The 25,177-nt window shown below is 54.8% G+C and overlaps 2 protein-coding genes across 5 annotated transcripts; both read right to left on the bottom strand.

Moving 5' to 3' along the window:
• Window position 1: 1 nt before the first annotated feature.
• Window positions 2-862, bottom strand: BGLAP (bone gamma-carboxyglutamate protein). The gene is made up of 4 exons (XM_045876631.3): window positions 722-862; window positions 582-620; window positions 407-476; window positions 2-263 (listed from the first exon to the last, which is right to left on the bottom strand). The coding sequence occupies exons 1-4, from the start codon at window positions 783-785 to the stop codon at window positions 134-136; spliced, it is 303 nt and encodes a 100-aa protein (XP_045732587.1). The 5' UTR covers window positions 786-862; the 3' UTR covers window positions 2-133.
• Window positions 767-25,169, bottom strand: PMF1 (polyamine modulated factor 1). Of its 4 annotated transcripts, none has more exons than XM_064593732.1 (5): window positions 24,853-25,090; window positions 5,103-5,208; window positions 4,409-4,509; window positions 3,274-3,469; window positions 767-898 (listed from the first exon to the last, which is right to left on the bottom strand). In XM_064593732.1, exons 1-5 carry the CDS (start codon window positions 25,011-25,013, stop codon window positions 782-784), a joined length of 681 nt encoding a protein of 226 aa, XP_064449802.1. In that variant the 5' UTR covers window positions 25,014-25,090; the 3' UTR covers window positions 767-781. The 4 variants fall into 4 exon arrangements, with proteins under 4 accessions (XP_064449802.1, XP_064449803.1, XP_045732585.1 ...); XM_064593733.1 differs by having other exon boundaries at window positions 3,274-3,408; XM_045876629.3 differs by lacking the exon at window positions 767-898 and adding an exon at window positions 2,112-2,590 and having other exon boundaries at window positions 24,853-25,169.
• Between the last annotated feature and the right edge of the window lie 8 nt (window positions 25,170-25,177).

The following is a 25,177-nucleotide window of genomic DNA, read 5'->3' as shown; positions in this document are numbered from 1 at the left end:
ATTCCTCTTCCGGAGTTTATTCTGGAGCAGCTGGGATGATGGGGACCCCACACTTGCGGGGCAGGGGGGCCGGGGAGAGGGGAGGGGAGCCAGGGTGGGGGCGCTGCCAGCCAGGCCAGCGGGGCTGCCTGCTCTAGACCGTGCCATAGAAGCGCTGGTAAGCGTCCTGGAAGCCGATGTGGTCAGCCAGCTCGTCACAGTGGGGGTTGAGCTCGCAGACTTCCCTCTTGAGCTCCAGGGGATCCGGGTAGGGGGCTGGGGCTCTGACACGCCAAGAGCGCGCCATCAGCCTCCACGACAAATGCCCGCCTCCTCCTCCCACGGCCCTGGGGGCTCCGCGGAGCCCTGGGCAGGGGGCTGCCCTCTCCCCGCCCATCCCCCAGGCTGGGCCCTGGAGAGCACTCACCCCAGCCAGGGGTCCAGGTAACGCCGGAGCCTCCTCACCACCTCGCTGCCCTCCTGCTTGGACACGAAGACTGTGGAGCAGAAAGGCAGGATCAGGTGGCTCAGGGCCTGGGAAGCACGGCGGGCAGCCCCGTGGAGTGATGCGCGCCCGCCCCCCACCAGGCCCTGCCTCATACCTGCACCTCTGCGGGACTCCGCACCGCTGGGCTTCGCATCTGCAAAGGAGAGGGCCCGGTTCACCCCTGCTCGTCCCTGGGGCTCCCCCACCAGGACAGAGCCTGCAGGAGGGTGGCTGGACCGGAGGCGGGGCACTCACCTGCTGCGCCAGCTAGGAAGAGTGCGACCAGGGCCAGTAGGGCGAGGACGGTCACGGGCCTCATGGCGGGTGTGTCCTGTCTGTCCGTGTCTGGGAGCGGCTGCCGGGCTGCTGCTGGGCCTCAGCTGGTCTGATTCTGGCCCTGCAGCCAGCACCCTTTATACTCTGGGTTGTGCCCTGGAGGCGAGGGGGGGGCACCCACCATGCTGTGGGTGGGTCACGGGAGGATCCACCAGGGCTATTTGGAAGTCATCCCCCCCAGCTCTGAAGGCCAAACCCCAAAGGATGTTGTGGTTGGAACTAGAGCTGCCTGGGCAGGCCCAGCCCCTCCCCAAGGGGTGCACCCCAAGTCCTCAGCTCCAGCCTGAGTTTGAGCATCAGCAGGGCAGGCCGGGAGAGGCGGGAGGGGAGCCTGGGGAGAAAGGGGGCTCCAGGTCTAAAACAGACTCCAGTAGGGCTGGGCTGCCTCTGGAAGGCTGTGATTTGCACTGCTGGCCCCAAGGGCAGGAGCCAAACCGCAGGGAGGGAGGGGCCCGAGGCAGCAATGCCCTGGTTCACCCGGAGGCAGAGGTGCCCTGCCCCTGCGGCCAGCAACGCCCAGTAACAGCAGGCCAGGGACCCGAAACCGTTGAGGTGGGCTGTCAGATAAAGACAGCTCTTCTGTTCAGGGCAGTGGGGACCCTCTCCCAGCGCCCCTCGCAGGGGGAGAGCAGGGCCTGTGAGGAGCCGGGAGACGGAGCGCACCTCTGACCCTCTGACCCTCCTCCTGCCCTGACGGCCTCCTCAAGGTTAACAACTGTGGGGGCCTATCAAGACACGGACGTCCAGTCCGAAAAACCCCATCCCAGCACAGCTGAGGGCCACGCCCACTCAGCCCCGCCTGGAGGGAGGACGTCCTCGAGCCCGGCCTCACTGCCCACCCCATGGCCTGCAGCCGGGCACGAGGGGGGTCTCCCGTGTGAATGCTGCGCCCCCACTGGGCTCAGTGTCCCCAGTGCCCCCAGACAGACCCAACCAAGCCTCCCCAGGGTGAGGCCCTCTCCAGGGAAAACAGTTTTGCGCCCCGCGTGTACCCATCCACTTCACCGGCGGGTCAGAGGAAGCGCCCATCTGCCTGTGTGTGCATGAGCTCACCACGCGCAACACTGAGGGAGGCCCGCCCGGGGCTTTCTCACAATGAACCCGAGTGGCAAAGAGAAGGGTGGAACCCAGGAGTCCTGGTCTCCATGCCGAGGGGCTCGCTGCCCCCCTGCACGTGATGGTCAGGTGCGCCCCCACCAGCCCACCCCAGCCTGGAGGCCCCCAGAGCAGCGCTGGGGCCTGGCGGGGGGCCTGGCGGGGAGCCCTGGCCCAGGAGAGGCTGGAGAGACCGAGCAGAGGAAGCATCCTCACAGATTACAGTGGAGGAAATTTATTTATGGATGTGGGGAGAACATGGCACAGTCCCTCGGGCTGACTGGCAAGGGGGCAATTGGGGCAGACCGAACACAGACTCCCCGAGCCAGGTCCGGGGGCGCTCAGGAACGGGTGGGGCGGCCGGCTGGCCCCGACCTGGAGGACAGAGAGCCCGGTGCCTGATTCCCAGCACGGGAGCTGGCCAACAGTCCTCAAGTTAGAAGAAAACAGGGAAGGGTCTGAAAGGGGTGAGGGGCTGTGTGTGTGACCCCAAGGGAGCCTCAAAGCAGGAGGGACGGTCAGGCCTCATCCTGCAGCTCATTCCATCCCCGCTCAGGGACTGGGCATGATTTCAGTGGTTGTCAGAGGCAGCTCGCCCAGGCCCTCGAGCTCGACTGCCCCGGTCCGGCCGCCACCTCCTCACTCGGGCTCCCCCAGCACACCCACCAGCTCCTTCTGTTCTCTGTGCAGGGCCTGGAAGCAGGAGGAGGGGACAAACAGGACACGAGAAAATCCAAACCTTTCCTTCCACTCGGCTTGACTCCAGGCCTCTTTCCCCCAGGACGACACGGAAGGAGTGGGTGCCTGCTGCCCAGTGCCCCAGAGCCAGGGAGGGGGCGAGGACAAGAAGGAAGAGAGCCACTGGGCCTGCTCCTGCGGCCGGCTCTCCAAGGCTCGGGGACCCGGGAGCCAGGGATTTGGGGGCCCACTGCTGTGAGGAACAGGAAGGCCTGTCCCAGGAAGGGAACCACCAAGTGGTTATAAGTAAACACAAGCTGGCCATCTGGATGGCGGAGCGAGCCCAACGTGGTGCAGCCACTCGAGCCCTGCCCACAACCCTGGACTGGAGCCACTTTTTGAGAGAGAGGAAGGGAGAGAGGGCGAGCAGAGAGAGAGTGAAAGGGGAATCTCAAGCAGACTCCCCGCCGAGTGCAGGGCCGACGTGGGGCTCGATCTCATGACCCTGAGATCGCCACCTGGGCCGAGACCGAATCGGACACTCAACCGGCTGCCCCCGCCCCGGGCGCCCCCTAATGTGCACGTTTTAAAGCTCCTGGGGATCGGTCACGTGGAGAACCCCACGGCCACGGAGCGCTAGCCCTGACTGACAGGAGGAGCCGGTCCCCTGGGCTGGGGACCAGGCCCGGGACGCTCACCTGCCAGGCCTGCTGCCTCGCCTCGCCCTGACGCTGCAGCTCCTGCACCCGCCCCCGCCCGGCCAGGACGGCCTGGGCCAGCTGCCTGTTCTCGGCCTCCTGTCTGTGCACACGGCGCTGCAGGGCATCCCGCTGCTGCAGGAAGTAGGGCATCAGGGCGCTGCGCACGTCTTCTTCCGGGATCCCGCTGGGGCGCCTGCGATCCCACCGGGGCCAGGGGACGGGGTGGGGAGGACGTGTGTGGGTGAGGCTGCCGTGGCCTCCCACCTGCGGCCTCTAGCGGGGCGGGCTTCCACTGGCACTCACCGGCTGGCGCTCAGCTCGGCGCCCAGGGGCCCCCTCTGCCCGCTCTCCCCGCCCACGTCTGCGCCCCCCATGTCTAGCGCTCCAGGACGGGAGGCGACCTTCCAGCTACTGCCTCTGTCCGTGGGACCCCGCGCACCCGCTCCTCAGTGAGCCGGAGACTGGGGGACCCGGAGGGGCCCCAGCAAGTGCTGGCTAACGTGGGAAGATGAGGCGGGCGGGTCTGGAGGCAAGAGGATGGGGGTCCTGAAAGCCCAGAGCGAGGGGATGGGTTGGTTCCAGTGGGCAGTGGGGTGGAAGCCACCAGAGGTCCTTTAAAAAATTTGTTTCCAGCTCTAAAACTCATTTCTCTTACGTGTTAAAGTCACAAAACAAAGAAACTGGAAAGCACGAGAAAGGTGTTTCCTGGCTCTGGCCTCAGACAGTTCAGGCAGGGAGAGTGGGGGGAGGCAGGAGCTCCGCGTGGGACGCCCCAGGCCGCGAGGCTGCCCGCGGGGATGTCAGCCCCAGGGCAGCAGCTCTGGCGGTCTTGTTCACCGCTGAATCCCAGGCATGTAAAACCGTTTGGGGCATACAGGGTGTCCCTAAATATTGTTAAATGGACAAGTGAATAAAAACCAGACGCCGGGCCGGCCTGACAGAGACTGCAAATCCACCCTTCCACCTCCTGCCGACGGGCAGATGGGTCCTGAAATGAGCCCCCTGCAAGGACGGCCCCCCCCCAGTCGGCCCCAAGCCCCCGACAGCACGCGCCGGCTACGAGGCTCTCCTTCCCCAGAGGGGAGGACGGGCTTGCTGCGCCCCAAGGCCCACGCGCGAAGCCACTTCTCACCAGGCCGGCTCCGTGCGGTCTTTGCCTTCTTGTACGATCTTGTCCAAGCAGTTCAAGACCGCTTCCAGGTTCCCCTCCGCTTTGATCTCAGAGATTTCCTCCTGAAGAGCAAGCAGGAAAGAGCTCCAATGACACCAGACAAGCCCACCGTGAAAATACGCCAAACCGTGGGCAGGACTCAGTAAGATCTGGGCCAATTTCGGTGTCTTTGTACCAACATTCCAACTTCTCTCCATGCGACTTTAATAACTAAGAACAGGAAGTAGCAAATGGGAAACATCTGAGCAGAGCCTGTGCCCAGCACCTTGGGATGCTGCAGCCCCAGGCCCAGCTGCTGGTGCCAGACACGCCCCGGTGCTTCCCGCCGCCCCGAAGCACGAGCGCGCGGGAGTGGAGCCCTCTGAAGAGATCACCGTTCCTGGAAGACACGAACACAGTCCCGGTCCGGTACTCCCTGCAGCACGCAGCTCCGCGGAATCGCACAGTTAAGTGTCTCCTCTGCACCTGGCCCTGCACCAGGCGCTGGGGACGCGGGGAGGCCAGGAGCCCGTGGGGCAGACAGCACGGGGCACGGCACCGGACCACGAGAGCGGGGACACGCCAGGGAACGGATGGCAGCCACGCGGGCAGCTCTAAGCGCTGAGGACCCAGAGGGCCCGAGCCAGCGCCCCCTGCTGCGCTCCCTGCCACTCACCCGGACAGATGTCTGCAGCTGGGTGACGAACTTGTCATAGACTCGCTGTGTCATCCCAGGCTGCACCTGGTAGAGGCGCTCATAACAGTCCGTGAATCTCTGGAAGCTGGCGGGAAGGAGAGACGGCCAGGTGGAGGGTCACGTGCACAGCCAGCCACAGCCCCGGCCCGGCCACCCCCATCTCCCCGCGCCCCCAGCCGTGGGGCCCTGGGTAAAGGCCTGCAGCTCCGCTCGGCCTCACCTGTCCCCAGGGTCCTCACTGCCTCTCAGCAGAGCCCAGCTGAGCTCAGGGGTCTCCCCTTACACGGTGGGTCACGCCTATCCACCATGGTGCATCAAATCACCGGGAGGGCTTGCTAGGACTCGGCGCCAGCCGCCCCCGCAGTGTCCAACTAGCTCCCAGGGGAGGCTGCTGCTGGTGTGGGCCGCGGTCCTTGAGAAACTCGGGTTGTTCCAGTCCCCTTGCCGGGCTGGACTAGGACAGGACATGTGGCCTCAGGCAGAGGCATCCTTCCTCCTCAAAGGAGCCACACGGGAAGGATGCCCCTTTTGTAGGATGGGACGACACGTGCTGGAGGCTAGGTCTCCAGCTCCCAGCCATTGTGGGGGCCCTGGCTTGAGGGCAGAGTTCATTCCCTAAGGAGGCTGAATGGAAGAGAGGAACTGGGGTGTCTGAGGACATCATCAAGCCGCCGAAGACACCAAGCTAGAGCCACCCACCTCGGGGCTGCTAGTTAGGGGGGTAATGGATTCCTCTTCTTGTTCACACCATTTCTAAAGAAAATTTTTAATAGATTTTATTTATTTGAGAGGGAGAGAGAGTGAAAGAGAGCGCACAAGCAGGGGGAGTGTCAGGCTGAGGGAGAAGCAGGCTCCCCGCTGAGCAGGGAGCCCCACGTGGGGCTCGATCCCAGGACCCTGAGATCATGACCTGACCCAAAGGCAGCCGCTTGACCGACTGAGCCACCCAGGTGCCCCTGTCCACGTCTTTTAAAATCAGGTCTCTGTCACTGGCAGTTGAGAGCTGGATCCCTGATCCATTCTCGTAGCTGGAAAGATCAGAGGGTACCCAGGACGCTCCCAGTGGCTTGCTCTCTTAGAAGTCTCCTGCCTTTTCTCTCCCTACTCCCTGCTTTCTTGTGTCTCTACCTTCTCCCTCGGGCCCGTCACCTTCTGCCAGGGTTCGGTGCTGGCCGCCAACCAGGTACTGGATGTTCTGCGGGGAGGGAGCCGCACGGCCCTCTGGGAGCTTTGGGCAGAGAGGTGCCAACAGACACAGAAACACAGGAGACCGTGGGGACGGCCACTTGTGGAGGGCGCTCTGAAGGAACAGGGTCTTGGAATCGTCTTTAAGCTGGGGTTGGGGGTGTTCAGTGACCTGCAGGAAGTGTCTGAGCGAGGGAGACCCCAAGCACATAACTGCCCACACCTGTGCTCGGCTGCGGGGCTGTGGGACACACAGGGGATTGGGTCCCTGGGACACACAGAGGATTGGGTCCCTGGGACACACAGGGGACTGGGTCCCTGGAAGACGGCGCCTAGCCCCCACCCCACCCGGGAGGATCACTGCTGGTCCCCCCTTCTCATGGCTCTCGGCCTCCCCGCCCAGGTCCTGCCCTACACAGTATCTGTGGAGCAGGTGACATTTGAGAGTGCCCAGGGGCTTGCAAGGGACACCTGCTACGTTTTCAGGAAATCTGTGAGCCTGCTGTTCAATACGGCCATACTGAACACTAAGTTATATAATCTGGCAGTAAATGTTAAAAGAAATGGTACTAACTATTCAAGACACACGACTTCCTAATGCAGCACATTCTCGAGGCTCTGGAGGCGGCTGACATCCTCCGTGTGGAAACACTGTAAGGCGCCCTGCTGCCATCTCTCCAGGACTCCGGATTGAGCGTTTACACCTTGGCAACTGGCAAACGCAGTAAGCCAGGGATTTATTTCTGGAGGGCTGGTTGCAAGCCTCTGCCAGTGGCTCCACGGGAGGGGACGGTCTCTCCCTGTGTGCCTGTCCACACTGGACGCCGACACCCCTTGGGGGCTAAACCTTGGCACTCGTGGCCAGGGCAAGGGATGGACGGCGGGCACCCTTCAGCCTCGGTGGGGCCCCAGGCGTCTTGTGTGCCGCCAGCCCCCCTCGCCACACAGTCTGTGGCTACACGAGGAATGCGGAGACGCAGGACGCCTGCCCAAGCGGGGCTGGAACTGAAACTGGGTAATTGTGGCTTGAGACGGGCTTGGCTTGGACACCGGCGATCCTGTTCCTCCACCTGGCCCGCTCGACGGCAGAGGGTCTGAGTGGGCCTCTGTGCTGCGCTCAGGAGGCCGGCAGCGGCGAGGGCCCGGGGCGGGGGCCGGGGGCCAGCCGCGCTGCGCAGAGCTCTTCCCACGGCCCCGATGGGCTCTGAGGACTCAGTGAAAGTGAAGCCCGTCCACGCAGATCCCCGAATGGTGAATGCCTGCTGCATGGGCCCGGAGGGAAGGCAGCCGGACTGGAGGCTGGTGTCAGCGAGACAGAGGACAGGGATCCTTGCTTTGTTTCCAGGTTTACGGCGATGTAACTGCCATGCCTCCTTGTATAAGGCACACGGCATGATGCTTTGACTCACATATACAGTGAAATGATGAGCACAGGAGGTGTAGTCAACACCCATCACCAGCTCACAGAGATACAAAAAACAGGGAAGAAAAGTTTTTCCTCGTGATGGGAATTGCAACAGACGCTCTTCCCAGGGCGGCGTGAGCTGCGGTCATCATGGTGGACACTGCACGCCCAGGGCTTCCTCATCCTCTAGCTGATGCCCGGGCCTTTGTCCACCTTCCTCCAACCCCCCCATCCCCACCGCCAGGAATTCCCTTCTCGAGAGCCAGGGCAGGCTTGGGAATGGTTTAAATGCCCTTGTGAATCTCCTAGAAAAATGCTCTAAGGGAAAAGCAGGAAAAGTGATGCATTTTAGAAAACATGCCGGGCCGTTCCGCCCCCTGCAATGTCACTGGGATCACTGGGATCTCCAGGGTGCCCAGAACTGTTCGATGCAGCTGCAGACCAGCCCCACCCCCAGCTACCCTGGACTCCAGGCCAGCAGGCGTGCGCTGATGGGGTGGGGGAGCCCTCCCTCATGAGCAGCCCTGGTGGCCTCTCTGCAAGTCTCCCTTGGCCCTCTGTTGGAACGGTGCCCTGGCTTTGGCCTTCCAAGGGTACGCAAGGGGCCACCCAGCTGCGTGCTGGCTACGTGCACTGGGTCTGCGGAATCTTGGCCTTTCTGTCTGGGTTCAAATCCTACCTCTACCTCTCATCAGATGAGTGATCTGTGACAACTTCTTTACCTTTCCCTGCCTCAGGTTCTGCTCTGTCAAGTGGGGATAGTGTGTCCGCGCTCACAGAATTACTGTGAGGTCACATAAGTAAAGTACTTAGCACGGTGCCCAGCGCACTGACAAGCACCACGTTAGCTACAATTAGTATCCCTAATTTCAGGAAAACAGTCCTCACTGCCCCCCTCAGAGGTGCCAAACAGTAAGCTGGCTTCCAGGATGGGGCGCCTGGGTGGCTCAGTCGTTGAGCGTCTGCCTTCGGCCTGGGTCACGATCCCGGGGTCCTGGGATCGAGCCCCGCATTGGGCTCTCTGCTCCGTAGGAAGCCTGCTTCTCCCTCTCTCACTCCCCCTGCTTGTGTTCCTGCTCTCGCTCTCTCTCTCTGTGAAATAAATAAATAAAATCTTTTTTTTTTTAATGGAAAGGCACTTATTTTTTTTAAGATTTTATTTATTTGACAGAAAAAGACACAGCGAGAGAGGGAACACAAGCAGGGGGAGTGGGAGAGGGAGAAGCAGGCTTCCCGCGGAGCAGGGAGCCGATGCGGGGCTCGATCCCAGGACCGTGACCCGGGCCGAAGGCAGACGCTTAACGACTGAGCCACCCAGGCGCCCCAAATAAAATCTTTAAAAAAAAAAAAAGTTAGCTTCCCAGAGTTGAGAAGTCTCCTTGCAGAAGGCAAGTGCTTTGTAAAAGCATCCTAGTGGCAGATGCCCGCACAGAAGCCAGCCCAGCGGCAGGAAGAATCCACTGACCCCACGACAGAGAGACGCTGAGTCGTGCCCCCCCAAAGAGGGCTACATTTATCATCAAAGTCACTGTTTGAAATGTGTTTACTGAATTTCAAAACACAAACAACTATATTAACTGATTTTAATCTAGTTTTTCTCTTACACTCTTTTTTTTAAGTTAATTTTTTAAAGTAACCTCTATGCCTCATGTGGGACTTGAACTCACCACCCCGAGATCTAGAGTGGCCTGCTCTTCAATCCTTCCTACACAATATTTCATTAACTGCACTAAAAACTCACTGCAAACTGAGTTATCACACAAGTTTATTATTTTATTTTTTATTTCTTTAAAGATTTTATTTATTTATTTGAGAAAGAGGGAGAGAGCACGAGCAGGGGCAGGGGCAGAGGGAGAGGGAGAAGCAGGCTCCCCACCGAGCAGGGAGCCCTATGTGGGGATCGATCCCAGAACCCTGGGATCATGACCTGAGCCGAAGGCAGACGCTTCACCGACGGAGCACCCAGGCGCCCCATTATCACAGAAGTTTAACTTAAAAAAAAATTAACTTCAAAATACTGAAGCTCAGGGATGCCTGAGTGGCTCAGTCGGTCAAGCGACTGCCCGGACTGGGCTCCGTGCTCAGCTGGGAGCCTGCTTCTCTCTCTGCCGGCTGTTCCCCTGCCTGTGCGCACGCGCTCTCGCTCTCGTGCTCTCTCTGACAAATAAATAAACAGAATCTTAAAGAAATATACTGAAGCCCAGAATCAAGCGCTCGAGGTCTGTCAACGTGGGGGTTTGCAGGTGGCTCCGCGGGCTCACCCGGGCTCTGGGGGCCTGGTGTGCAACCCGGCGGATGGCGGCCCCGCCGAGCGTCCCTTCGCCGACTGTCCACCAGAGGGCGCCTCGGTCCCAGCCCCGGGACGGGGCGCACAGTGCCTGGGACAGAGGCTGCGGTGCCTGACACAGCAGGTCTGCACGCTCCCCACCGTCCACCCCCCGGGAAGGCTGCCCCGCTGCGCTAGCAGGTGCTCCTCAGTCAGCTCCTTCCCGCTGCCCTTCCTCAGGCCCAGGCCTGGGGGGCAGCCCCCGGCCTGAGAAAGAAAAGGGAAGCCAAAGTGAGAAATGCTCCTTGATGACAGCACAAGTCTGTGATTTACAACAACTGTGGCAAGAAGTTACCTTTTAAAAATTAATCTTCATTAGGGGCGCCTGGGTGGCTCAGTCGGTTGAGCGTCTGCCTTCACCTTGGGTCATGATCTCTGCGTCCTGTGTCGTTCCCCGCCCCCCCCCCCCCCCACATCAGGCTCCCTGCTCGGCGGGGAGTCTGCTTCTCCCTCTCCCTCTCCCCCTGCTCATGTGCACCCTGTCTCTCTCTCAAATGAATAAATAGGCCCCCTGCAGGGACTAACCTAACCCTTTATTGCTTGGATTCCCTTTGGAAACTACCAGAAACCTAACAATGAGAATCTGAAATTGGGATACTTTTTCTGAAAAAGACTTCTGATTTGATAAATATTAACACAAAGATAAAAAAAAATTCCATCAAGGTAATTGTACAGTAGTCTCCCTTATCCACGGGGATACATTCCAAGACCCCCAACAGATGCCTGAAACTGTGGATAAACCCAAACCCTATATATACTATGCTTTTTCCTGAACAAACATACATACCTATGATAAAGTTTAATTTATAAACTAGGTACTATAGGAGATAAATAACACTATAAAAGTAATTGTTCTATAAAATATACTTATAACAGTATACTGCAATAAAAGTTGTGTGAATGTGGTCTCTCTCTCAATACGTTTTTCTTTGGTGGGGCGGAGAGGGATTTATTGGGGTTTCCTGAAGAGAGCTGGGACGCTGAGGTCTGGAATCACTCATCAGAAGCCATCCAGGGAGTGGCAGCGTGTTCCCAGGTGACAGGGGCTGCACGGACCGTGATGAAGATGAGTAGCAGCATCCCGGGCCCGTGGGTGGTGCTCAGTTGGCTCGGGGACCCGAGCAGTAAGGTCTGGATGGAGGAAGAACCACCTACTCCTTGTGGCCAGGCATTCAGTCACCAGATGGTGGGGGGGGGCTTCCTATGACACACAGTATTCACACACACTTGTCACGCCTGGAGCCTCAGGGATCCGATGCATGCCTCCCTGCAGAGGCGGGGTCTGGGTCACTGGGAGGTCTCTCTCTCAATATCCTACTGGACCGTATTCACCTTCCTTCTTCTTGTGATGCTGCCCAATGATGAGATGCCCACGTGGCGAGATGAGGGAGGTGACTGCCGTCAGCATGTGACAGACTGTTGGGCTACTCCTGACCATCTGGCCGGATGTCAGAAGGAGGGTCATCTGCTTCCAGGCCGCGGGTGACCACGACTGACCCCATGGACGGCCACTCTGGGGACACGGGGGACTACTGTATTCGTGGATTCACCTGACAAACACCGAGCATCGACGGCGCGCCAGGCCTCGCTCAGCATACAAACCCACAGATGCCCACGTAGGATCCCTGCCCTCAAGGGGATACTGTGACGAAGGGAAGATGGATCAATCCCAGGAAAACGAGGACAGGATAGCAGAGGGGGCCTCGCAGGGAACTCAGGGAAGACGCCCCGGAGGAAGCAAAGTCTGAGACCCAAGCGGGAAGCAGGAGTTGGCCAGAGGACAGAAGGCCCAGGCGGTGGGGGACCTGCGGCGGACGCATGAGGAAACCGACCGCAGCGCCATTCCCCGCGCTCCCTCACAAGACGCTCAGGCAGGTTTGACTACCACCACCTCCATTTCTCAGATGAGGGAGCGGAGGCAAGGAGAGGGAAGCTTGCCCGAGGTCGCACGGCTGGGACCCAGGGGAGCCCCCTGGCTCGGGCTCAGGTGCCCCCGGCCCACAGGCTGGCGGGGCGGCCAGGCCAGGCGCAGCCACGGAAGGGGTGAAGCAGGGCGGCGGGCGGCCTGGAGGCGCCAAGAAGCCACAGTCGGAGCCCCGCCGCGTGGCAGAGACCCGCCACCAGCAGCAGCATGGTCACCGGCACACTCAACGAGGGTGAGATATGGCGGGGGCTGCGTCTCGTGTCAACACTCTCTCTAGCGAACCACGCTGCCCCGCGAGGAGCCATCTCCTCGGAAGACCGCAGGCAGCCAGCTGGCGCACAGAGCACTCTGCGCCCTTCCGGGGGCCGCACGGAGCCTGAAGTCTGGTCCCACAGACCCTGGTCGGCCACCACAGCCAGACCCGACCGGCGGACACCTTCGGACCCCCTCCTCCCTCGGGCCCAGACGGACAACCCTCGGGGCACAGCCAGGGGTGGTGTGGCCCCCTTGCCACTGAAAGGGACGACCTAGTCTTCCAGGGCCCACTGCCGCCTCCAGCCAGCTGCCTCTCTTGGCGGCCCCGATTTGTGACGAAGCCCCAAAGGGGGACAGCCTCGTCTGCTTGCTTTAGCTAAACAAGAGGATGGCGGTCTCTCAGAAGGTCCAGGAGGCTGTGAGGACAGAACAGAATCCTTCCTTTTCAGAAGACAAGGTCCGGGTCACAAACAGTAAGCCCCCACAAAGCCTGCTTCTATGTTCTGACCCCCGAGAGAGGACAGGTGGGGGGTCTCTGCCTCAGCCGACCCAAGAAACGGAAGACCTGGAGACAGTGGTGGGGCAAAGGTCCGTCTGATCTGATAGCCCAGCCAGCAGTTCCGGGGTGCGTCATACGATTGCCTCCTGGTCAAGCTAAGAGGTACATGAGAAGTAGGCTGAGTTGTAGGGAAAATCAGTCTGGGGTTTACAACATCCCTCTGGATCGCGGACATGTGAACAAACTAGCTTGTAGTACATAGAGACTGCTGTCCTGGTATAAGGACTTGGTTTGGAGATTGAGGACTTTTAACTCCCGGGCTTGGGAGAAGGTCAAGTATTTGCATACATCTTCAAAGTGGGTATTTTCATACCTGACCCTTTCTATGTGAAACCAGCCACAAGTTCCTGCCGAAGCACATGGAGGGAAGGAGGTCCTAGCAGGGAGAAGTGGCCAGTGGAAAGAGGAGATTGCTGCAGAGGAGCTCATGGGCACGTGTGCGTGTCCACGTCATGTGTGTGCACGTGTTGTACACCCATGGCCCTGACCACGGCTGGAGAGAGAGGGAGGGGCCAAGGAGTGAATGGCCTCGTGTGCCGAGCTGATTCTGGAAACCATCCTGAGCCAATTAACCCTTTGAAGCAGGAGAAGGACATGCTTCAAAGTGAGCAGTAGGGGAGGGGGCAGGACTAAGGCTGGAGGGCCAGGCTGGAGGCAGCGGCAGCAACGGAGTGAGATGGGGGGCCTGAACCCGAGCCCTGGCACACAGGAGGGAAGGAACAGGCTGAGAGCAAACTGCTTCAACGGCGCTCGGTGGCTGGCTGGAGCAAGGGATCGGTGAGCACTCCCAAACCTCTGGCTTAGAGAACGGGCACACAGTGGTATCTTCTACCAAGCCAGAGACCACGGAGGGAGCAGCAGGCCCGTCTCCACCATGCTGAGCTTAACGGTTCTGTGAGACACCGAGGACAGTCCAGTAGTAGACGGCTGGAGCCCGATGCTCGGCAGAGAGATGCAGCCTGGGAATCCTCACGGACTCCCCAACTATGTACTGTGCGTCTCCTGGGCGCCAGGTGCCGCGATAAGCTGTGAGTGCAGAGCGCTGAATCAAACAGACCCGACCCTGTCTTCGTGGCTTACGTGGGGGACATGGACAAGGGAACTGTGCACTGTCAGAGAGCTACGGGGGAATAAACTAAGGTGTCGTGATAAAGAGAGTAACCAGGGGAGGAGGGTGGCTCTAAAGAGGGGCACCAAGAGATGGAGGAAAACCATTCCTGGCAGAGCAGACCTCAACTGCAAATGCCCCGAGGCAGGAAAGCTCTCGGCCTGCCAGAAGAGGAGGAGGTCTCCCCGAGGTGTCGAGTCACAGGCAGGGGCCGGAGAGCGCGGGACCTTGGAGGCCAGTGCAAGGAGCGGTGCACAGACACTCAAAGGCTGTCAGAAGCGGCAAGCCATCCAATGGGATGTGATCGTTCACGCGCAGAGGGACGTGAGGAAGGGCCAGAGCTCACATATTCAAGGACGAGGAGACAAAGAGGAGCCCAAGAAGGTAGAAGGGCAGAGACTGGTGGGACGCCAAGGGACAGTGTCAAGGGCAGAGGAGTGGCTAAACAGCGTCAAATATGACGAGAGCAAGCAGACGAAATATGAAAAAAAAATCCACACTATTTAGCAACAAAGAGTTATTAATGACCTTGAAAGGAACGTTTCAAGGGAATGACGGCAAAACTGCTTCCAGGAGACAAACCCGGAGATGGGGGACTAGCGCCTGGAAGAGAGACCTGCAGCCACAGCCTTGGATGTAAGGGGAGTGACACCGAGAGTGTGACACCGAGGGGGATGTGGGACTGGGCGGCTCTCAGCCAGATCCACAGACGCAGGAACTCCTCCTGGTGACCTCAGTTTTCTCTATGGATCAGGTGTTGGGGATCATTCTCATGGCCGGGCATGGGGGCGGGGTGCAGGGGAAAGGCTGAAGGGCATGATGGACATTTCCAATAGCTGCTGTGGAGAAGGGGAGAGGACTGGTGGGGGCAGGAGGGGCGGGGGTAGGAGGAGAGGCTCCACTGAGCTGCTCCATGGGCTGGGGAAGCGGCAGAGGGTGCGGGCAAAAACTGACCTGGGCTTGGCCAGGCGCTGGGAGGAGGAAGCAAAAGTGCAGAGAAGCCCGAACCTGTACAAACAGTTTTTTAACCCCAGACCTGTTTCTCCCCCCAGCTCCTGATGGATGGCACCACCTCCACCCAACCACCACAAGATGGGAGTCCTGGAGTCCCCATCCCTCCTCTCCCCTGCGTTCTACCCCCAGTCGCCTCCGTCTGCACCACCTCAGGCAGTTAGGCACGGGACTCTGGGCTGACAAGCTTTTTAAGGTCAGACAGAACGCTTCAGACTTTTAAAAAATGGAATGATTAAAAAAAAAAAGCCCAGACTAAACTAATAATTGTCATTTTTAAATGACTATAAAATGTGGGGCGCCTGGATGGCTCAGTCGTTAAGCCTGAGCCTTTGGCTCAGGTCATGATCCCAGGGTCCTGGGATCGAGCCCCGCATCAGGCTCCCTGCTCGGCGGGGAGCCTGCTTCTCCCTCTCCCACTCCCCCTGCCTGTGTTCCTGCTCTCCCTATCTCTCTGTCAAATAAATAAATAAAATCTTTAAAAATAAATAAATAAATGACTATAAAATGAAACATGTCAATCAGTCAACTGCAATTTAATTTTTTTAAGATTTTATTTAAGGAATGTCTACACTCAATAGACAGGCGTTTGAACCTACAACCCCGAGACCAGGAGCTGCATGCTCCACACACTGGGCCGCTAGGCAACCCTAGCCAACTGCAATTTTAATACAATTAGAGAAAAATCATATTCATGTGGGATCTGCATGCTTCCCTCCATAACCTGATTTTAAAATTTACCATTATGTGATCTTTTTCCCATGATTAGACATTATTCAAAACAGAATTTTATTTTTTTTTAAGATTTTATTTATTTAAGAGAGAGAGAAAGAGAAAGCACAAGGGGGGGGAGGGGCAGAGGAAGAGGGAGAAGCAGGCTCCCCGCTGAGCAGGGAGCCCAAGATGGGGCTCAATCCCAGGACCCCGGGATCATGACCTGAGCCAAAGGCAGCCACTTAACCGACTGAACCACCTAGGTGCCCCCAAAATGTTATTTTAAATACCAGCAGAGTATTTTATTAGTCCAAGTTATTATACTTGTATAACCACCATTCTTCAAATGTTGGACATTTTAGGTGATTTTCAACTATCTCCCACCGAACTTTGTCCTATGATCAATATCTTTTGTAGATAAACCTTTTTGAACTCTTTATTTTGAAATAATTATAGGGGCGCCTGGGTGGCTCAGTCGGGTAAGCGACTGCCTTCGGTTCAGGTCATGATCCTGGAGTCCCTGGATCGAGTCCCACATCGGGCTCCCTGCTCAGCAGGGAGTCTGCTTCTCCCTCTGACCCTCCTCCCTCTCATGCTCTCTATCATTCTATCAATAAATAAATAAAATAAAAAATGAAATAATTATAGATTTGTATGAAGTTGCAAAGACAAGTACCCTCCACAATGTTAACAGCTTGAACAACTATAGTATGATATCAAAACCCGGAAGCCATTGGGGCGCCTGGGTGGCTCAGTCGTTAAGCATCTGTCTTCGGCTCAGGTCATGATCCCGGGGTCCTGGGATTGAGCCCCGCATCGGGCTCCCCACTCCGCAGGAAGCCTGCTTCTCCCTCTCCCACTCCCCCTGCTTGTGTTCCTTCTCTCACTGTCTCTCTCTCTGTCAAATAAATAAATAAAATCTTAAAAACAAAACAAACAAGATAATATTATAAAAACAAAACAAAACCCGGAAGCCAATGTGTACAATCCACAGAGCTCATTCGGATTTCACCAGCTATCACACATACCTCACTTGGTGTGGACATCACATGTGTAACCCTGTGTAGCTACTACCTCAGTCAAGGTTCGGCACTTTTTTCACTTTTTTTTAAAGACGATTCATTCATTTGAGAGAGAGAGACCAGGGGGAGGTGCAGAGGGAGAGGGAGCAGCAGACTCCTGGCTGAGCAGGGGGCCCGATGCGGGGCTTGATCCCAGGACCCTGAGACCATGACCAGAGCAGATGTTTAACCAACTGAGCTACCCAGGCGCCCCTACTGGATGCTTTTTAAAGACACTGACACACAAGGGGTGCCTGGGTGGCTCAGTTAGTTAAGCATTTGCCTTTGGCTCGGGTCATGATCCCGGTGTCCAGGGATCAAGTCCCGCATCGGGCTCCCTGCTCAGTGGGAAGTCTGCTTCTCCCTCTGACCCTTTCCCCTCTCATGCTCTGTCTCACTATCTCTCAAATAAATAAATAAAATTAAAAAAAAAGACATTGACATGATATGAGTTGGAGTCTCAAAAAAAATCAGTCTAGAGCCTCTAGAAAGACCGTAGACAGTCCTGCCAACAATCTATTCCTCTGCAGAGTACCTTTAAAGTCATTGTATTCAGAGCATTAGAAATAAATAGAGATTTTTAAATCGGTGGAGATATCTCAAACATGAAAAAAAAAAAAAAGGATCAGCCATGACTTTAAGAAACATCAGGGGCACCTGGCTGGTAGACTGTGTGACTCTTGACCTCAGGGTCGTGAGTTCCAGCCCCATGTTGGGAGCAGAGATTACTAAAAATAAATAAACAAAACAGAAATTGTGACTGGCGATTTTAAAAAGAAATGGATGGCTCAATCAAGATTTTTTTAATGAGCATATAAAATATTTTATTTATTTTATTTATTTTTTAAAGATTTTTATTTATTTGACAGAGAGAAACACAGCGAGAGAGGGAACACAAGCAGGGGGAGAAGCAGGCTTCCCGCAGAGCAGGGAGCCCGATGCGGGGCTCGATCCCAACACCCTGGGACCATGGCCTGAGCCGAAAGCAGACACTTAACGACTGAGCCACCCAGGCGCCCCTAAAAGATTTTAATAAAACTGAACAGTTGAAACTGATAATAAATATAGAATTTTACACCCAGGAAACAGAAACCACACAATCTTTTTTTTTTTTATAAAGATTTTATTTATTTATTTGACAGAGACAGCGAGAGAGGGAACATAAGCAGGGGGAGTGGGAGAGGGAGAAGCAGGCTTCCTGGCGAGCAGGGAGTCCGATGCGGGGCTCGATCCCAGGACCCTGGGATCATGACCCGAGCCGAAGGCAGACGCTTAACGTCTGAGCCACCCAGGCGCCCCCACACAATCTTTTCAAGCACACATGGAACATTCACAAAAACTGCCCACATACTGGCCATATGATTTCAAAGTGTCAAAAGTTCCCCCCAAAATCAGTGTCATGCAGACCATGTGATCTAACCATAATGCGATAAAATTAGAAATCACAACAAAAGGATAACTTTATTTTTTTTTTTAAAGATTATTTATTTATTTATTTATTTGAGACAGAGAGAGAGACAGAGAGCATGAGAGGGAGGAGGGTCAGAGGGAGAAGCAGACTCCCTGCCGAGCAGGGAGCCCGATGCGGGACTCGATCCGGGGACTCCAGGATCATGACCTGAGCCGAAGGCAGTCGCTTAACCAACTGAGCCACCCAGGCACCCCAAAAGGATAACTTTAAAAAAATTACATGTCTGGAAACCAAATAACATACTACTAAATAATCACTGGGTTAAAGAAGAAATCGTAAGGAAAGTTACAAAGTCCATAAGTTTAAATGACTATGTCCACATGTGAAAGAATGGAGTTGGACCCCTTTCTCATACCATACACAGAAACTAACTCAAAATGGATCAAACGTAAGATCAAAAACCATACAACTCATTAGAAAAAACACAGGTGTAAGTCTCCGTGACCTTGAATCAGACAGTGGTTTCTCACATATGACACTAAAACCACCCGCAACCAAAGAAAAAATTCTCCGCAACTTTTTCTCTAAATAAATACACATTAATAAGTGATCTAAATTGGACTTCTCAAAATAAGAACTCTTACAAGTTAACAGTAAAAAGCCCACTTAAAAAATGGGCAAAATATGGGGCACCTGGCCGGCTCACTCAGTGGAGCATGCAACTTGATCTCAGGGTTGTGCGTTCAAGCCTCATGCTGGGTGTAGAGATTATTTAAAACTAAATAAAGGGGCGCCTGGGTGGCCCAGTTGGCTTTCTTCGGCTCAGGTCATGATCCTAGTTTCCTGGGATCGAGCTCTGCATTGGGCTCCCTGTTCAGCGGAGAGTCTGCTTCTCCGTCTCCCTCTGCCCCCCTTCGTGCTTGCTCTCTCTCTAGTGCTCTCTCTCTCAAATAAAATCTTTAAAAAAAATAAAGACAAAAATAAAATGAAAAAAATTATATAAAAATAAATAATGGGCAAAATATTTGAATCAACATTTCTCCAAAGAAGATACAAAAATGGTCAATAAGCACATGAAATGTGCTCAGCCTCGGTAGTCCTTAGGAAAATACAAATCCAAGGCACTGTGAGGTATCACTTTATGCCCGGCTACAGGCTATCATCAAAAAGACAGACAGTAAGGAGTGTGGGTGAGGATGTGGAGAACTCGAAACCCTTGCCACACCTCAAGCTGGTGGAATTATGTAAAATAGCACAGCTGCTTTGGGAAACAGTTTGGCAATTCCCCCAAAAGTGAAACCCAGAGTTATTACATGAGCCAACAATTCCACTCGTGGGTGTCTCCCCAGGAGAGCCGGACACTTGTTCAGTGATGCTCTTTGCAGCATTATTCATAACAGACAATAAGGTGAAAACTGCCCCACCTGGGTGTCAAGTCAATGCAGGAGAAAAAAAAATGTGGTAGGGAGAGCCACACAACAGAATACAATTGTCATAAAAAGGAGTGACGTGTTAGGGCACCTGGGTGGCTCAGTTGGTGAAGCGACTGCCTTCGTTCGGCTCAGGTCATGATCCTGGAGTCCCGGGATCGAGTCCCGCATCGGGCTCCCTGCTCAGTGGGGAGTCTGCTTCTCCCTCTGACCCTCCCCCCTCTCATGTGCTCTCTTTCTCTCAAATAAGTAAAAAGAAAAAAGAAAAAAAAAAGGAGTGACGTATTGACACAGGGGACATGGACGAACCCTGAAATCACTCCTTATGCGAAGTGCGAGAATCCGGACACATTAGGCCAGGTATGGTATGCTCTGCATAGATGAAATGTCCAGAACTGGCAGATGCACACAGACAGAAGATAGACTGGTGATTGCTGAGAGATGGGGTGAGGAATGGGGAGTGACTGCTAACAAACACGAGGTTTCTTTCTGGGGCAATGAGAATGTTCTAGAACCAGAGAGTGTGATGGGTGCACAACTCTGTGAATGTGCTAATTGTGCACTGTGAGGGTAAATTTCATGGTATAAGAATTATATCTCAATTAAAAACTTAAATGACTATGAAAATATGAAATACCAGAATTTGTAGAAACCAGCAAAAGTAGTCATATGAAAATTTAGTTTTGTTTTTTTTTTTTAAGATTTTATTTATTTGACAGAGAGAGACACAGCGAGAGAGGGAACACAAGCAGGGGGAGTGGGAGAGGGAGAAGCAGGTTTCCCGCTGAGCAGGGAGCCGGACGCGGGGCTCGATCCCAGCACCCTGGGATCATGATCTGAGCCGAAGGCAGCCGCTCAACCAACTAAGCCACTCAGGCGCCCTGAAAATTTATAGTTTTAAGCACATTTTTCAGAAAACAAAAAAAAAGGCTGAAAAAGAAAAGAGCTAAATATTCAACCCAAGAACTTGGGAAGAGACTAATAAAACAAATCTAAAGAAATAAAAACAAATAAATAATAAAGATAAAGATAGATTTCAAAGATATAGAGACTCATAATAAACCTCAAAAGTTTTTTTTAAAAGCCAATTCTGTAAAAAGTAAGATAGAGAGAACTCTGCCTACACAAAGTCCAAAAAAGAAAAACAGCATATAATGGAAAAGGGGAAAATAATAAAAATTTAATTTAAATAAAAATTTAAATCATTTTGAAAAGTTAGAATATAACAGACAAAGGAGACAGATTTGGGTGGGGGGGATGCCTGTAAAACAGCAATTCTGTTACAAGAAGAAATCAAATCTGAGCGGACTTGTAGCTGTTACAAGAAACCGCTCCATGCCAGACGTCTGCAGTGCCCTCTGGAGGACACATCCAGCATCAGGGCTCTTTTTTTTTTTTTTTTTAAGATTTTTATTTATTGGGCGCCTGGGTGGCTCAGTCGTTGTGCGTCTGCCTTCGGCTCAGGTCATGATCCCAGGGTCCTGGGATCGAGTCCCACATTGGGCTCCCTGCTCGGCAGGAAGCCTGCTTCTCCCTCTCCCATTCCCCCTGCTTGTGTTCCTGCTCTTGCTATTTCTCTCTCTGTCAAATAAATAAATAAAATCTTTAAAAAAAAAAAAGATTTTTATTTATTTATTGAGAGAGATAGTGATAGAGAGAGAGCATGAGAGGGGGAGAGTCAGAGGGAGAGGCAGACTCCCCGCCGAGCAGGGAGTCCGATGCGGGACTCGATCCCGGGACTCCAGGATCATGACCTGAGCCGAAGGCAGTCGCTTAAACAACTGAGCCACCCAGGCGCCCCAGCAGCATCAGGGCTCTTAACGCCCGCTGTCCTCAACCACGCCAAAAAGTTCTTGGCCTAAATGAGCTCTTGCAAACTTTTTCTTTTTTTTTTTTTTTAAAGATACATTTTTTTAAGATTTTATTTATTTATTTGACAGAGAGAGACAGCGAGAGAGGGAACACAAGCAGGGGGAGTGGGAGAGGGAGAAGCAGGCTTCCCGCGGAGCAGGGAGCCCTATGTGGGACTCGATCCCAGGACCCTGGGATCATGACCCGAGCCGAAGGCATACGCTTAACGACTGAGCCACCCAGGTGCCCCGCAAACTTTTTCTTTTTAATGAAAGATTTTATTTATTTATTTGACAGAGAGAGACAGCAAGAGAGGGAACACAAGCAGGGGGAGTGGTAGAGGGAGAAGCAGACTTCCCACTGAGCAGGGAGCCTGATGCGGGGCTCAATCCCAGGACCCTGGGATTATGACCTGAGCCCAAGGCAGATGCTTAACGACTGAGCCACCCAGGAGCCCCTCTTGCAAACTTTTAAGACACAGATAATCCCAATCTTACATAAACTGTTTCAGAAGAGGGAGTACTGTCCAAGTCCTCATACATGGCTAATACATCTTTGATTCTATAAACAAATAAGGAGAGTAAAAAAAAAAAAATTATAGGTCCATTTAACTTATTAGCATACGAACACAGATCTAACTATAACAGTCTATTTTTTTAAAGATTTTATTTTTAAGTAATCTCCACCCACCGTGAGGCTCAAACCCACAACCCCAAGATCAAGAGTCACACGCTCCCCTGACTGAGCCAGCCAGGTGCCCCCTAACAGTGTATTTTAAAAATACACCAAGTACATTTATTCCCAGAATGCAAAGATGGTTTAACTTCCATATCTACCAACGGAGATCACCAATATTAATGAACTAAAGAAAAATTCAAGATCATCTCATTAAAAGAAGAAAACATTTGATAAAGTTCAACATCTATTTATGACTCCTCCCTCAGGGGCACCTGGCTGGCTCAGTCAGAAGAGCGTGTGACTCGATCTCTGGGTTATGAGTTTGAGCCCCATGTTGGATGTAGACATTACTTACATAAACACACTTAAAAAAATAATTATGACTTCTTAAAAACCTCTCAGAAAACTAGAAACACACAGGGACTTTCATAATTTTCCAAAAATACGTACCAAAAATTTAACACTGTGGAGAACTTTAGGAAGAAGGCAAAGATGATTACATCACTGTTTGCTACAAATCCTTGATGACAATGTGGGTGAATCTCACAAAGGCAATGTCAACGAAAAGAAGTCAGAAATAAAAGATTACAAACCATAGGATTCCATTTAATAAAGTGGGGGGCGGGGCAGAAACCCAGGCAAAACTAATGTCTGGTTAACTGAAGTCAGGAAAGTGGTTACCCTTTCAGCTGAAGGTAAAGATGGGAAGGGGGCATACGAGCACTTCCTGGGGTTGTTTCTTGATCTGGGTGCTGGTTACATGGGTGTGCTCGTTCGTGAAAATGCTATCAAGCTGAACATTTATGATTTGGGCATTTTGAGGGAGGTTATACTTTAATAAGAGTGGAGCAAGAATGCAAGATACAACTATCTTACAAAAAGCAGTAGTTTCTCTAAGTCATCAGTAACTAATGTTAAAAAAAAAATAGAGAATATTCACAATAGTAACAGAAACTCTGAAGGACTAGGTAGTGACCTAGTAAAGAAGGCATGAGTTCTTTAAAGAACTTTAAAACTCTACAGAAGGGGCACCTGGGTGGCTCAGTCGGCTAAGCGTCTGCCTTCAGCTCAGGTCATGATCCCAGGGTCCCGGGATGGAGCCCTGAGTTGGGCTCCCTGCTCAGCGGGGAGCCTGCTTCTCCCTCTGCCTCTGCCTGCTGCTCCCCCTGCTTGGGCTCTTTCTCTCTCTGTCAAATAAATAAAATCTTAAGATGAGTCTGGAAAAAAAATAAAAGCTGGAGGAAATGAGTAGGCAGCTGTTGGAAAAGGAAGCCATATGACTGACAAGCTTAATGAGGGTATGTCCGAAGCTGTGAGGCAGCAGGGGTGTTAAACCACCGTGGGCCAGCCCTCTCCACACCTCCAGAGCGGCGGGAGTCAGAATGGTGGACCCCGGTGCTGGTGAGGATGGAGGAGACTGGAACAGCTTTTCTGGAAAGCAATCTGACAAGCCACAGGTAGGTGTAAACCCCAGAATCCAGGGGCCCCTCTCCGTTATCTACGTCCAGAAATGCCAGCACTCGCAAGAGCATGGACAAGGACAGACACCTGGGCATGACCGGTGGAGGAGGGGTCCGGAGGCAACCAGGGATCTGTGACCGGGGATGGGTAAGCGCTGGATGCATATCATGGAATGAAAAGCAGCCTGAGAAGCCCTGAACCACATGCACTTACAGTACGTGGTTAGATCTTTAAAAAAAAAAAAAAAAATGGTGTTGAGTGAAAAAAGTTGTATGTAGCTCAGTCATCATCCATATAAACTTAAAACATACCCAGACAAAACAACATATTCAACAAGGAAGCAAACATACTCCAATGTCGCTTCTTGCACTCACGCTAACCCAGACGCCCCCATCCCGCTGCTCTATTTCTTTACCCTGATTTATTTCTCTTTATGGCACTAGTGCGCCTTCTCCAGGAGAGCAGGGACCTTCCTGGCCCCTTGACCACAGGTTCATCTCCAGCCCCTAGAACAGAGCCTGCGACACTGTAGACGCACATGAATAATCGGAGGACACAGAGCCAACAGAAACTGGGCCTATGGAGAGGGGAGAGGAAGACAAGAATGAGCGGGGGTGGGGGGACACTAAAACAAAGAAGGGACCTCGCCTGGACAGATCTTGGTGGCGCCTTACGACGGGTCCATAAAAACAATTACAAGTTATTTTATCAAATTAACCACTCTGGAAACTAGGTCCTGCACGAAAAGGCCGCCACCTCCCCTGCCCCAGCAGACCTGACTACCTCAGGGCCTTTGCGCAAGCTGCGTCCGCCGCCTGCAGGCTCTCCCCCACCCCTCACTGCTCCAGCTTCCGCTCGGCGTCACGCGCTCTGGGGGCTCCCTTCCCCGAGCCGCCCGCCGTCTCAGCGAGCGCCGCGCCTACTCTGCCCCCCGCACGTCCCCACCCGCGGACGCGCGCAGGAGGGCGCTCGTACGCGCGCGGACTGCGCCCACCGGCGCAGGGCCGGCCGCAGCTCCGTGCCGCCCTGAGGCGCGGGCCGCGCGGGGAGCACGGCCACAGCACCGCCCGCGGGGGACACAGCGCGACCCCCGCGCGGACGGCCCGCGACCCGCCCGCACTTCCGCATCAGGTCGTCGACACCCCACACCTCAGCGACCGCCGTCCCGCGCCCTGGCGGCCGGGCCGCGGGGGAGAAGAGCGCCGAGCGCCCCGCCCCGCCCCCGGACGGCGCGCGCGAGACCACGTGACTGCCGGCCCGCCCCCACCCGGGCACGAGGCCACGTGACCAGGCCGCCGCCGCGCCCGCTCCGCTAGGCCTCTCGCGCGCCTACAGCTTCGTCCCCCTTACCTCCCGGCGGCGACCAGCTTCTGGAGGAAGGTGTCCACCAGCGTGTCGAGGAGCTTCACCCTCGGGATGGTGGCGCCGGGGGGCCCTGATTCCGGACACGACCCCTCAGGCCCCTTTTCCTCACGGCCGCTCTCTGCGTTGACGCTGCGCGCTGCGGCCATATTGAAGCCAGACCGCCGAATCTGCCGGGCTCGGCCGCCCCGCCCACCGAGGCCCCCGATTGGCCAGCCTCGGCCCCGGGCCCCTCCGGTTGGAAGCGGCGGGTGTCCGTCACCGAGCCGCTCGGGGGCGGGGTCCGCCCCGGCAGCCGCGCGCTCCGCACGCA

This window comes from Mirounga angustirostris, unplaced genomic scaffold (assembly GCF_029215605.1).
Source record: "Mirounga angustirostris isolate CCGP_5_RB_7025 unplaced genomic scaffold, mMirAng1.0.hap1 SCAF_6, whole genome shotgun sequence".
Taxonomy (NCBI): Eukaryota; Metazoa; Chordata; class Mammalia; order Carnivora; family Phocidae; genus Mirounga; species Mirounga angustirostris.
The sequence above is the reverse complement of the archived record's forward strand: the minus strand, read 5'-3'. Positions and strand labels throughout refer to the sequence as shown.

Coding starts and splice junctions, on each gene's coding strand:
- BGLAP (XM_045876631.3), bottom strand. CDS start 785: ATGAGGCCCGTGACCGTCCTCGCCCTACTGGCCCTGGTCGCACTCTTC. Junction 477..581: donor GGAGTCCCGCAGAGGTGCAG/GTATGAGGCAGG, acceptor TCTGCTCCACAG/TCTTCGTGTCCAAGCAGGAG. Junction 264..406: donor TACCTGGACCCCTGGCTGGG/GTGAGTGCTCTC, acceptor TTGGCGTGTCAG/AGCCCCAGCCCCCTACCCGG.
- PMF1 (XM_064593732.1), bottom strand. CDS start 25,013: ATGGCCGCAGCGCGCAGCGTCAACGCAGAGAGCGGCCGTGAGGAAAAG. Junction 5,209..24,852: donor AAGCTGGTCGCCGCCGGGAG/GTAAGGGGGACG, acceptor CCTTCCCGCCAG/CTTCCAGAGATTCACGGACT. Junction 899..3,273: donor CGAGGCAGCAGGCCTGGCAG/GTGAGCGTCCCG, acceptor CCTCGCCTCCAG/GGCACAACCCAGAGTATAAA.